Source organism: Cariama cristata, unplaced genomic scaffold, assembly GCF_000690535.1.
Source record: "Cariama cristata isolate BGI_N322 unplaced genomic scaffold, ASM69053v1 scaffold23296, whole genome shotgun sequence".
In the NCBI taxonomy this organism is placed as follows: Eukaryota; Metazoa; Chordata; class Aves; order Cariamiformes; family Cariamidae; genus Cariama; species Cariama cristata.
In genome coordinates, this window is record NW_009623015.1 from 1 (window position 1) to 12,276 (window position 12,276).

Consider the following 12,276-nt stretch of genomic DNA (forward strand, 5'->3'; position numbering starts at 1 on the left):
GCCAGCGGTGTACAAGAGGCGTCCGAGCCCCTAGAGCCCCGTCTGCTCTTTGATCCAGTCTCGCAGGCTGGTGAGGCGGCTGTAGACTCCGGGCTTGTTTCTCTGCGCGCAGCCGTCGCCCCAGCTCACCACCCCGGCCAGGAACATCCGATTGCTGGGCTCCACGCTGACCAGGGGACCCCCGGAGTCTCCCTGCACCGAAACAAACAGTAGCATAAGCACCCACCCAGTAACTCCAAAAAAAGAGAGAAAATTTTCTCTCTAAGTCAGCTGTCCATCCAGTTTCTTGCCCGTTGCCTGAATCACAAAACAACAGTACCTATATCTGTAACAAATATTTAAGTATGGCACAAAAAGTCACAGTGCTGGAATAAAGAGCTAACTAAGTGGCCTATCGGTCTCAAAAACATCTCGCTGGGTAGGAGAACAGTGACAAACTGGAGCGTGGTTGCACTAAGTCATGCGTTCGTGGTCTGCAGGTTTTGAGACTAAGTCATGCGTCGACACAATTCGCTGCTCGCGCCAATTCGTCCTTGTCTGAAGCGAGGAGGATCCCCGTAGATTTGGTCCATCTTAAATGTGGAAATGCCAGAAGAAAAGGGGGCCGAGCAAACGGCCCCTCTTCCTAACTAAGGCTCCTCCTCACAGCAATAAACCCGAGTGCTGCCGCGCCGCTGGCTTACCTGGCAGGCGTCCACGCCGCCCGTCAGGATCCCCACGCACATCATGCGCGGCGTCAGCTGGTCCGTCAGCAGCTGGTTACACACCGTCTGGTTGATCAGCCGGATTTCGGCTTTCTGCAAGATGGAGGCTCCGCTGCCTGCGAGGAGGGAGAGGGAGGAGCGGCGTCAGTAAAAAATGCACGGTATTTTTGAGCAGCGCTTCTTCGTTCGGGCTCTGAATGACCGCCTAACTGCCAGGTGAGTCCACCCAGCGGGACTCAGACCTTCACTTTGCACGCTCCCAAGGGAATCTCGTTCGATTCCAGTCTCGAGGCAAGCTAATCCGCTTAAATTGTGTCCAGGCCGCCCCAAATTTGCAAGGCAAAGGCAACGCTCACCTCCTTCCACGGTCGCTCCCCATCCGGTCACCCACATGTCCTTGCCCACGGGGAAGTTGTGGGTGGCATCGGGCAGGCAGATGGGCTGGATGATGGAGGAGAAGGTGACGGGGGTCTGCAGCTCTATCACGGCGATGTCGTAGTCGTAGGTGTAGTCGTTGAAGTAAGGGTGGGAGATGATGCGTTTGATTTTCCGTGTTTGCACGTTGGCACCGTTGCGGTTGCCTTGGTTGGTCAGGCCCAGGTAGGCCGTCCACAGGCTGGGCTCCGAGTACCTGCAGGAGTCACGAAACACAGGGCAGGATGAGGCCCCGTCTCACAGACATTGCAGCTCGCTATCTTAAACACTTTCCTTGAGAAATGCCTGTAAAAATTGGTTTTTCCTACTCAGAAAAATGCCTGAAAATGGAATTGCAACCGTCAGGGGCGGGGGGGGTCCCCCCGATCCGGCTCCCACCTACCTGATGCCCTGCAGCTGGAGGAAGCAATGCGCCGCCGACACCAGCCAGCTCTCGGAGACCAGCGAGGCCCCGCAGATGTGGCCCTGGCCCTTGACGTGGAGGCTGACCTGCCACGGCCATTCTCCAACGTCCGCGGAGTTCTGCCCGCCGACGATCCGCGACTTCCTCGTGTAGGAGCGGATCCCGCAGTCTGGGGGGTGGGGAAGGAGAAGGGGCACTCGGTCACTCCTGTCCCCTTTGTTCCTCTGGGATATCGCCCCGTTACCCACGTCAGGGATGGCTGATGCTATCAGCACGGGAGCGCAAATGCTACATTTGCTACAATATTTACTGGCCAAGTCCGTAAACGTGCAGACAAACCCCTCTATCATCTGCGTAAGCCCTCTTGAACAACACAGACGCTCTGCAAACTGCTAAAGAACGTGGCTGGGCTATTTTCAGAGCAAGAAAAAAACCCGGGGGCTCTCTCCACTAGGCTTTAAGTGGTTCTCTAAGAGGCCCAGCCCAGAAACCCGCGTCCCCCCTTCCCCGGGGTACTCACTGCAGTTGTCCTCATCAGAATTGTCTTCGCAGTCCTGCTCCCCGTCGCACTCCGGGTTCTGCTTGCTGATGCAGCGCCCGCTGCGGCACTTGTACGTGTATTCCTTGCAGGGGACCGTCGCGTGTTTCGCTGCGGACGGGACGAAGGGAGAGGGGTTAGCCCCGGTTCTGGGGAGGCCGCACCGTTCAGGAGCCCTTCGCCCCTTCCGCCCAGCCTCAAAGAAATCCCCAAAAGGCCGCATTTGAGGGGAAGCTCCCTCCGCGGCCCATCCTCACCGTTGCCGCAGCTGCCCTCGTCGCTCCCGTCCCCGCAGTCGTCCTTGCCGTCGCACTTCTGCGCGTTGGGGACGCACTTCCCGTTGTTGCACTTGAAGCTGTCGGCTGCGCAGCCTGGGGAAAGAGCAGCTCCTGAGCGACGACGGGATGGCACGAATCCCACAGGACCTCCAACACACGGCTGTGTCCGCCTCCCTTCCCCCTCCGAGACAAGTAAAACCTCTGCAGCTACAACACACGAACGCCTCTTTCCTGCGTTCCCGGCCTTTTCTTCTCTAAACCGCACCCCACCGCTGATTTACGCAGCCCTTTCTTTCCCAAAAGCTCACGTTTCCTACACCTCTGCTCATCCTCGTTTCTCCCACGCGGGCTCGAGGAAGCTGCGGCAGGCTGGCATTTTGGGTCTCCTGCCTGCTGGGTGCCAGCACGGCACTTGCCTTCCATCACCCCCTTCAGCCCTTTCTGCCCGCGGAGCGAGTTACTCACTGCACTGCAGCTCGTCGCTGTTGTCACCGCAGTCGTTCACGTTGTCACAGACCCAGAATTTGGGCTTGCACCAGCCGTTCTGGCACTTGAACTGCTGGTCGGTACAAGCTGAAAAGGGAAAGCGAGAAATGAGGGGAGAGAAGCGCAAAGGCAGCTGCGGAGTCACCGGCGACCCGTCTGCCATCGCATCTACCGCAGCATCACGGGAAAACCCGGGCGGCTCTCCCAGCGGGCGCGCGAGCACGTGGGAACGAGCGCACCAGAAAACACCGCGACGGCTTGGGGCCACACACGCGTATATAAATACATCACACGCTTAGGCTATAGCACAGGTATTTCCACTGCTCTGGAGTACAAAACTGTTTGGGGAGCTGTAACGTCTCGGGCAGTTAAGGCCGAAACTCACGCTACACCAGCCTAACAGCGGCAGGACAGCCAGAGGCAACAACTCGAGCAAAACGTTTGCTACGACCAGCGGGAAAGCACCCGAGATACTCGGATCGTGGTGTCGGCAGCCAGGCCCGCGGGACGGGCTTCCTCGCACAGCCCCTTACCTGCAAACGAGATCCCGAAGCGGGGGATCCCATCCTCTCTAATTCATTTCAGACCCCAGACAATAACATTATCTATGAGACAGCTCTGCTAATCCAAGAGGAAAATTTGTCACGCAAAGAAACAACTCTCACATGCCACGTAGGTTTTAAAATCATAGAATCGTTTAGGTTGGAAAGCACCTTTAAGATCATCGAGTCCAACCAGACCGCGCTCTGCAATAGCTGCCCAACTCGGTAACAAAATACATCCCTTGATATCACCCAGCTCAACCAAACCCACAACAGCCTCGATGATTCAATAGAAAACCACGTTCCCAGCTGGGAGGGACTGGAAAGGGAAGGAGATCCCACTGGGAGAAGGCCGGATTAGCAGGAACCCCCAGCTCCTACGCTGGGGAAAGGATCCCAAATTGATCCCCGCACCGAACGCCTCTCACTCCGGCCTGGAGGAATGAGGCAGCGCTGGTGCTAACGAACGAGGGGAGCCAGGAGACCGGCAGCTGATCGGCAAAGCCTCAGCACTAAGGGTTGTTACCCAGAACGAGCCCGGAGCGAATACCCGCGGCCACCCTGGGCCGGCGTGGCCCTTCCCGTGACGAGCTCAAAGAAACGAAGGACAGACTTACTGCAGGATCTCTCGTCGCTGCCGTCCACGCAGTCCAGCCACCCGTCGCAGCGCATGCTTCTGTCGATGCAGCGGCCGGTGTCGCAGGTAAACTTGCCAGGGCAGGCTGAGAGGGGAGAAAGGGATAAAATGACGCGTGAGCCTTCCGGGCATCCCCTCTCTGTCCTTTCCCCAAAGCGTACAAAGCTCCCTGTGCCTGCTTACAGCATCCGGCGTTTTTAAAAACACCTTTTCCTCAGAACAGAATACAAGGAATACGAGGAGGTTTGCAGGAAAATAAGACGCGCTCCCATCCCCCTGGAAAAGTACGCTTCCCGATTTACAGGGCAGCGTAAGCGCAGAGGAGGGACGGCCTCCGGAGCTCAGGCAAATCGGTTCCCCCCACGGCCTCAGGGTTTCAACTCACGGTCGCTGGAGTCGTAGGACAGGTACTCAGCAGAGAAGCCGGTGTCCGTGTAGGACTGGTCTGAGTGGAACCGGACCTCTATTTTGTTGGTAGTACTGGCCACCACAAACTGGGAACGCTCCCCACAGTACCTGCAGAGAGAGAGAGAGAATGCGCAAAGGTGAACAAAGCGCTGTAGGTCAGCGCGGAGCAAAGTTCTTCCATCTCTGAGGATGCAGGAGCCGAATTTTGCTGTCGTTGGCAGAAGGTTTGGGCCAGTTGCAAACACCAAGTTCTGACCTTGGAAATGATTGGGAGCGAGTTCATCCAAATCCCTGCCCGAGACAGCTATGTCTCTGATCTCAGCTCCAGAGAGAGAGAGAGAGAGTAAAGGTGAACGAAGTGCTGCAGGTCAGCGCGGAGTAAACCTTCTTCCATCCCTGAGGATGCGGGCGCTGAATTTTGCTGTCGTTGGCAGAAGGTTTGGGCCAGTTGCAAACACCAAGTTCTGACCTTGGAAATGACTGGGAGCGAGTTCATCCAAATCCCTGCCCGAGACAGCGATGTCTCTGATCTCAGCTCCGCCGTGCCTCGGGATTTACACAGCCTCTAAGGCTGCAGGATCCCATCCCATCCCATCCCGCCGCAGGTTGGAAGGAATCCCTCACACGAGCAGCACTGCAGGAACTAGCCAGGGACGGTTCCAGATGGGCTCCAGATGCAGGTGCTGATTTTGAAACCCTCTCTCTTCGAGGAAGGGTCAGCTCCCTTGCCCAAAATATTGTGAAACACCACCGCTCACTTCCCCGACACAGAACCAAGTTGTCTTCTTGGCCCAGCTTACGCCGGGTTGTGCAATAGCAAACAGTCAACGTAACAGTAACTGCATCAGAGAAGGCGATGCAATTACCCCAACAATGGAGATTTGCTCCTTCAAGCAAAACCACGCCAGACGTTTCTGCCTTTCCGCGCGCGAGGCACGTGACGCCACGTTCCGCAGCATTTGGGGGGGATTCAGGTGCGCCACGCGACAAAACCCAGGGTCTAATCCCCAGAACCGAGCGCGCGGCTCCCGTCTCACCGCGGGGCATCGAGCTACGAGAGCAGGTCAGACCAAGCACCCTCCCGCCTCATCGTATCCCAAAAAGGACCAGCACACTCGTTCCTACGGCGAGTTTAAGGAAAGCACGAGGCGCCAAATAACTACATGAAGCCCCTCCACTCGAAGGGCCAAAGCCGGGGGTCAGACAGCGCCTGACACCCACCTCGTGCTGTTGATCTGGACGTAGTCCTTGGTGCAGGAGCTGACTGGGATCCCGGGCTCCAGCACGAAGAACATGTTGAAACGCACCTTCACGTTCTTTTTAGAAGGAACCTGCAAAAGGAAGCAGAGTCAGCGGCACGTTGATTTCCGGAGCGCAGAAAATGGGAATAAGTTTTGTGAGAAAAGGGTTTGGGGGGAGGACGGAAGATAACTGGAAAAGGAAAGAATTCCAGCCGAAAAGGAAACACCTCCCTGAAAAGCGGCTGTGGCTCACGCTGTCATTTCGACAGTCGCTTGGCTCGCTCACCCCAGAATCCCAGATCAAACAAGCACACGAAAAGGGGGCTGAAGCCAGACCTCTGTTCACAGTGCCCATTCTCCCAGGGCAGAAGGATTCCCCCGCCAGCAGTTTGGCCGGCAAGTGACTGGCCTGTCCCAAGGCCCACGTGCTCCAACGCTTCTTGCGTAAAGGTACAGTTACTGGGACTAAGACAAGAGTCACGCGGGGTTCAGGCTTCTCGCAGCTTCTTCTGCCTTTGGCGCCAGCGCCTGAAGCCTCCCTCCGGTCACAGCAGACTAAATCTCCAGGCAGCACCTGCCGTGAGCTCGTCTGCACGGTGTCCTGCATAACCCAGTTCATTTGACAGACTAATTAAGGCAGAGAGAGGACCTCGTCTTACCTCTATGCTCCAGACACAGTCCATGGCTGGCGGGTAGTGCGCCGGGTAATAGGGAGTCGTGAAGGTGCCGCTCTCTCCTTTCAGAGTCCCACCGCAGGCTAGAAAATAAGCAGGAAGGCGAAAACAGGTTAGAGATTCAAAGAGACGTGGTTTTCCCAAGCCTTACCTGGCTATCGCCCGAGGTAGGAAGGCAGGCAGATGCGACAGCCTCTAACAAGGTTAAGGCCATCTCTGGGGAGAGCAGCTCTTCTCCAAGGCTTGGAGAGAACCCAGGAGATCAATTAGGTGCTTCCTGCATACATCAATCCGCACGTCTAATCCGATGTAATTCTTATTTTGGTCTCCTCAGGGGACATCGTTAGAGCAGCCAAGAGCAGCGTGGCCAAGGCAAGCTCCAAGAGCTGAGATGTGACCCGCTTCCAGGTCTCCCGGCCCTGGAAAGGTCCCTGGCAAACTGACCTCAGCCACAGCTGCACCTCCCTCTTCGGCTGCCCGCGGCAGGGAGGGGTGGGGCTGGAACTGGGCCAAAGGCTCTGCTCACCTTTCATCTTCGGGAGCTGGAAGAACTCAGCCTTAAAGCCGGGGAATCTCCCCTCCTTGTTGGTAACCAACGTGACCAGCATGACGTTCTGGGAGGACAAGAAGGTCAGGTTGTAGGAAGGGGCGTAATTCCCACAGAGCCTAGGAAGTAAAGGACAAAATCTGTTCGACACGGCTGCGTAGAGAGCCCTCAAGCAGCACAGATGACCTCCGAGCAGGGACAGGAGCTCGGTTACCAGCAGGACTTCTCGGTATCGCCCTGCCACTTCACGTCAGGACTCGGTGCCTAACGGGGACGCTCACCTGACCAAAGCGTGGGGCTCCACGGGGCTCAGAGAGTCGTACACCTTGATGTAGTCGCTGCCGTCCGTGCACTGCTCCAGTTCCAGCGTCTTGAAGGTCAGGCTGATGACGGAGTTGGCATCCGCCCTCAGAGCCCAATAGCAGAGAGCGTTGTTGGGGTACGGGCTGTTGGGGAAGCCCGGCGTGGTGAAACTGGTGATCTCCCCTTCCTTGGCGTGGAGGGCAAACATGCAGCTATCTGCCCAGGAGAACGGGGAAAAATTAACAAGACAAACGACGAGGTTCTGCCCTGCCTTTTCCTAAGAGCACAGCGCTCGTAATTCCTGGTCTGCCTGCAGGTTGTCCCTGGGCAGATGCCTCTTGCAGGGAACATCCTTGCTTAACCTAACATCCATCGACCAAGTGAGGTACTGGGGAAGGGCAGCCAGGGCCACGCACTGCTGCTCGCCTGTGCCGCAGCCCGGCCGACCCCAAACCAGCTCCAAGCAGCACACCGAGGTTCACCTTGCGGGCACAGCACCTCTCTTCAGGCCCTTCCCCATCCCGCAAGGGAAATCACCGCCCCAAAGAGGCCATTGTGAGACCAAGGAAGAGCTGTACTTACTGTCCCGAGACGAGTGAGTTAAGCTGGGGTCGACAGCTGCAGGAGAAAACAGAGTTGGTGTCATCATTTGGGCTGTGGAAAGTTCCCGGGTGCAAAGCTGAAGTTGTCCCCGGTACCCACACTGATTTGGCCTCGCTTCTGGAGTCTGTCCCCGCAAGCCGGCCAGGAGAAAGTTGCTCCCGCCAGGGCTCTGGGGAGCCGAGGGATCAAGCTTTTCCTCTGCAAGAGGGAGGGTTCATCCCTGTCCCTCTCCAGATGGGCTCAGAGGAGAACACAGTGTTTGAGCGGGTCCGGGTCCCGCATGGGGCACCAAAGCAACGCCGCAAAAGCCAGGTCCTCACCCTTAGAGCAGCCCCCGCTGCCGAAGGCACCCAAGGGTGGGCTGCGACCGGCAGTTTACCCCTCCAGCAAAATGTGCCCCCCCCGGTCCCACACAGAGGCCCAGGGACGACGGAGCCAGCACTCACGGAAAGCGACGACCGACTCCACCTTCAGCATGGGGTTTCGCAGGCGGGGGTTCCACCTCTGGACCAGGCTCTGCTTGTCTGCCATCGCCCTGTCCAGACTCTCCTCCCGATACTTGGGGACATGGAACTCTGACCAGTAGTAGGCAATGATGCTGCCTTCGCTGCAGGGGAAGGGCAATTATGGGGTGAGAGCAAGGACAGACGCAGGAGGGGGCAGGCTATTTGAAGAACCATTTTTGGAGGATGGCCGTGGGGAAGGGAGAGTCTCAATGATAAGTTAAGCAAACTGTGCCCAGTCTCTGCCAGTCAAGCTTAAGCTTAGCTTAAGTTAAGCTGCCTCTGCCAGCTTTTAAAGCTGCCGGGCACCACCCACTGCAGTTCATAGGGCCCTACTGCACCATACCTTCATTTTCCCCAAGACATCTCTCTCAGCACACAGTGATGAGGACTGGCAGAAAACAACAGGCATTTTCAGGTCGCTTTTCAATACCCGCCCTTTCCTGCGTCACTCAGGGTGACTACTGAGGTGCCTCTGTCGCCAGCAGCCCGGGAACGAGGGTATACGGCTGCGTGACGTCCCAGCATCGCCCTCCTCCGCTCCCAGACAGGGCTCAGACAGCACCTAACACTCACCTGAACGCAGTTATCACCGTCTCTTTGTGGTAAGGGCCAATATCTGCGTGATTCCGGTAGATCTCCTCCACCTGAAAGGTTTCAAGAAGGGTGTTCAGCACATCTAGAAGTGAGGGGCGGGGGGCAAAGGCTAAAGACAGACAGAGCTTCAAGCTCGCTATGGAAAATCAGGGCACATACCCGGCATCCCTGGCTGCACGAATCTGCAGGGGCCAAAGAGAGGAAGAGGGAGAGTTGAGAGTCCCAGAAGTGCCCAGACCTGCACACCACAGTCTGCTCTGACTCGCTGCGCCCCACTCTTCCCCGGGGGAACCGCAACGAATACCCGAGTCTGAGGGGAAAGGCAAGATCAGCCGCGGCTTCAGCACGGAGGGCAGACACCCTCCTGCCTCAGCTCCCAGCCCTGAACTCGCCCGCCGACCCTGGGATTTGCCCAGGCAGCCTCCTGCGGCACACGCTGGGTTGCAGAGGCGGGGAGATGGCGTGGCACTGGGCTGGAGTTGGGACGCCAAGACCCAGCTTAATAAAAGCAGGCTCCCTACACCCAGCCCAGCGTGTCACGGCGAGCGGGGAGAGCCGAGAGGAACGAGAAATCTCCAAGCAGTCTCACATGCAAGAGCCCTGTGGCCACGGGGCAAGAGGAAAAAGTCCTGCTTGCAGGAAGAAGGACGCAAGAAACCTCTTACCGTGTTCTTCACCTTCTTGGCCAGCATGATGAACTCTGGCGAGCTGGAGTTCTCATAAGCGTCAAGGAAGTTCCAGTTCAGAACCCGCAAGTGGCCATTAAAAACCTTCCGGACGGCCGCGTTCCTATCTGAAAGGCAACAATTCAGAGTCAGGAAGGGCAGTCAGGGATGGGACCGTGGTACAGCAGGTCCCCAGTGACAGCAGGTGAGACAGGGGGCTGGAAATGGTGTCCCTCCCCTTCCTGGAGCCTTCCCAGAGCTAGAGAGGGCACGTGTGAGCAACACCGAATAACGAAGCTTTTCCATGTGGATATGCTCCCAGGGTATCACCCTACACACCACCACCCACCAGACGTCATACTCACATTTGAAGTGCCAAACCAGGAGGCCGGTAACGAGGGAGACGAGCAGGAAAACAACGATCGCGACGGTGACGACCACCCGCCGCTTTGGGCCACGCTTCTCCATCTTCTTGGAGTTCATGGCAGGGAGGAACTCCACCCCCTCCTCCAGGTTGTTCATGTCCTAGGAGAAGAGAGAAGGCAGGAAGGTGAGAAGGCTGTTCCCAAACCTTGGTTTGGAGAGGTCCAACCACAAAGCAGTCTAGAGCCGAGCTACCTGAAAGCTTTTGCTTTGCTTTTCTGCACTGACCTAATTCCTTTTTGGGCCTAATACAAGGTCACCAGCTCGAGCAAACTCAGGGGCAAGCTCCACGACCATGGTAGGTCACAAGCCCACAATCTTCAAGATCTCTGCCTGCCGGCAGATGAAACTGTGGACAAAAAATTCACCCCGACAAAGCACTCGCTATGTGGTAGGTGTGTCACCCGCAGCTCGTGGGGCACAGCATGCTATAAATAGCATTCCTGTAAAAGAAGAAACCCAGCTGCTTCCTTCCCTTTACATTTGCACAATTCTCCGTACGTCTCCTGGGCCAAGACAGCACTCCTGCATTTCTGCTTGGGATCTCCCATTCAGTGCAAATAGCGATTAAAAGAAATACACCCAAAAACTAAGGTGACCACGCAAGACGTCCCCACCGCCCGCCACCAGCCCGGTTCTCGGGAGAAGACGTGTTGGCCGATGAAGAGGAGGTTCTAAAGGCAGCGGCCCAGGAAGGAGGAATGCCACTCGTCACGCACAGCTCTCGCTGCCGTCACGGCCCCACCCTGGGCCGGGTGAGGAAGAGGAAGGTCTCTGTCGCAGCGCACATCCCTCCATCAGCTGCGAAACCCTCGGCGCCCCAGGGTTTCACTTTTGCACACCCTTTAGCTTACCTGCCCTCCGTCCTTGCCCTGCTCACGTACCTGCACCTCCAGCCTGGGAGGGGATTGTAACAGCTGCAGCCCCAAATGTTTTCAGAGGATGCCGCGCAGCCCAGAGCATCCTCGGTACAGGCACTTATCGGGGGTCCCAGATCCGCACCCACTGCCCTAGTACTTCTCCTCCTCCTCCCCAGAGCTGGCTAACACACGCCGGGAGAGCAGACCACATCTTCTGCTTTCTTCTTGTGCCTCTCTCAAGCAGCAAGGGCTCTCTGCTTGCTGCCAAGTGCCCAAACCATGAGGATGCCTCACCTTTACGGTCACCACCTTCCTATTTTTCCCCTCTCTCTAGCCTTATCGGGCATCCGGCAGGTTTTTGGGCGGCAGCACGGGGCTCCGGATGACAGCAAGAACGCCACAACGCGAAGTACCGACTGGCACAAATTCGCCGCGTTCACACGCATTCCCGCGCGCTGGAAAAGGGTAACGTCGCCCCCGCAAACACGATGCCGGGTCAGAAGCTGCCCGTCCTCTCTCAGCCCGGGGCTGACACAGACACTAACGCCTCGGGTTGATTTGATGCAAATGTCACAAGCCCCTAAAAGTCCGGAAAAACAATCAGCAAAGGGAATGCTGTTGACAGAGGGACCTCTGAGCCCTCTGCGCTCTCCTGCGGACCCAGGCGAGGAGCCATCCTCGCTGCGCTTCCCCGAGGTGCAACGGCTTCACCGTCTTCTCTTGCCCAAACCTCACTTCGCAGGAAAGCCCAGCTCCCGCTTGCACCATTCCCCTGCTCCTTTTGCCCTTTTCTTCACCCAGTCTCTGTCCTCTCCTCCCACCCTCCGCACCTCCCCAAAGCCTCTCCTCCCTGCGGTATTCGCCTGAGGCCCTTTACAAAAGAAAGGGAACGGGCAGGCACCTTACCCTACATTTTTGTGAAGGATCCTCTGGAAGTGTAATCCTCTGCAAACACTTACTAGAAGGTCACCAAGACCAGAGCAGCCTACCAGTTTTGACACCATCTGCTCTCAGAATAATCTCAGTTTAACATTTAACAGCTCTCCGCTACAGCACGGGGAAGGAAGTCTTCGTTTATTTGTGAGATTTACTGCCTGAGGCTGGGCAGAAAGAAACCAACGTGAAGCACGTCATCTCTGAGGTGCCCGGCTGCTTCTATCACCAACGTCCAGTAACCACCAGAAGAAACAAAAGACCTAGCAGGGCCACAGAGGACAATCCCACAGGGGATGCTCCGATTCCCGTTCGGCTTCCCTGATCGTACAGGAAAAACTTGAAAACATAACCCAAGGAAACTTCAAAACAGAAAACACACAAAATAAAGCTTAAATACATACAGACATCCTAAACCAAGAAATTCTTCAAAGTCAAGATCGCCTGGAGTTTGACGCACTGTCTTCAAAACAGCCATCTGGCTCCTATCAGTTTC

General features: G+C 56.7%; 1 protein-coding gene across 1 annotated transcript; it reads right to left on the reverse strand.

Annotated features, from left to right (window-relative positions):
* Positions 1–30: 30 nt before the first annotated feature.
* ST14 (suppression of tumorigenicity 14 (colon carcinoma)) lies at positions 31–10,086 on the reverse strand. The gene is made up of 18 exons (XM_009702578.1): positions 9,930–10,086; positions 9,565–9,692; positions 8,879–8,949; positions 8,246–8,406; positions 7,779–7,814; positions 7,175–7,412; positions 6,873–7,012; positions 6,332–6,429; positions 5,653–5,762; positions 4,409–4,539; positions 4,004–4,108; positions 2,824–2,931; positions 2,344–2,451; positions 2,063–2,191; positions 1,522–1,711; positions 1,061–1,335; positions 684–820; positions 31–192 (listed from the first exon to the last, which is right to left on the reverse strand). Exons 1-18 carry the CDS (start codon positions 10,084–10,086, stop codon positions 31–33), a joined length of 2,484 nt encoding a protein of 827 aa, XP_009700880.1.
* Positions 10,087–12,276: the final 2,190 nt, after the last annotated feature.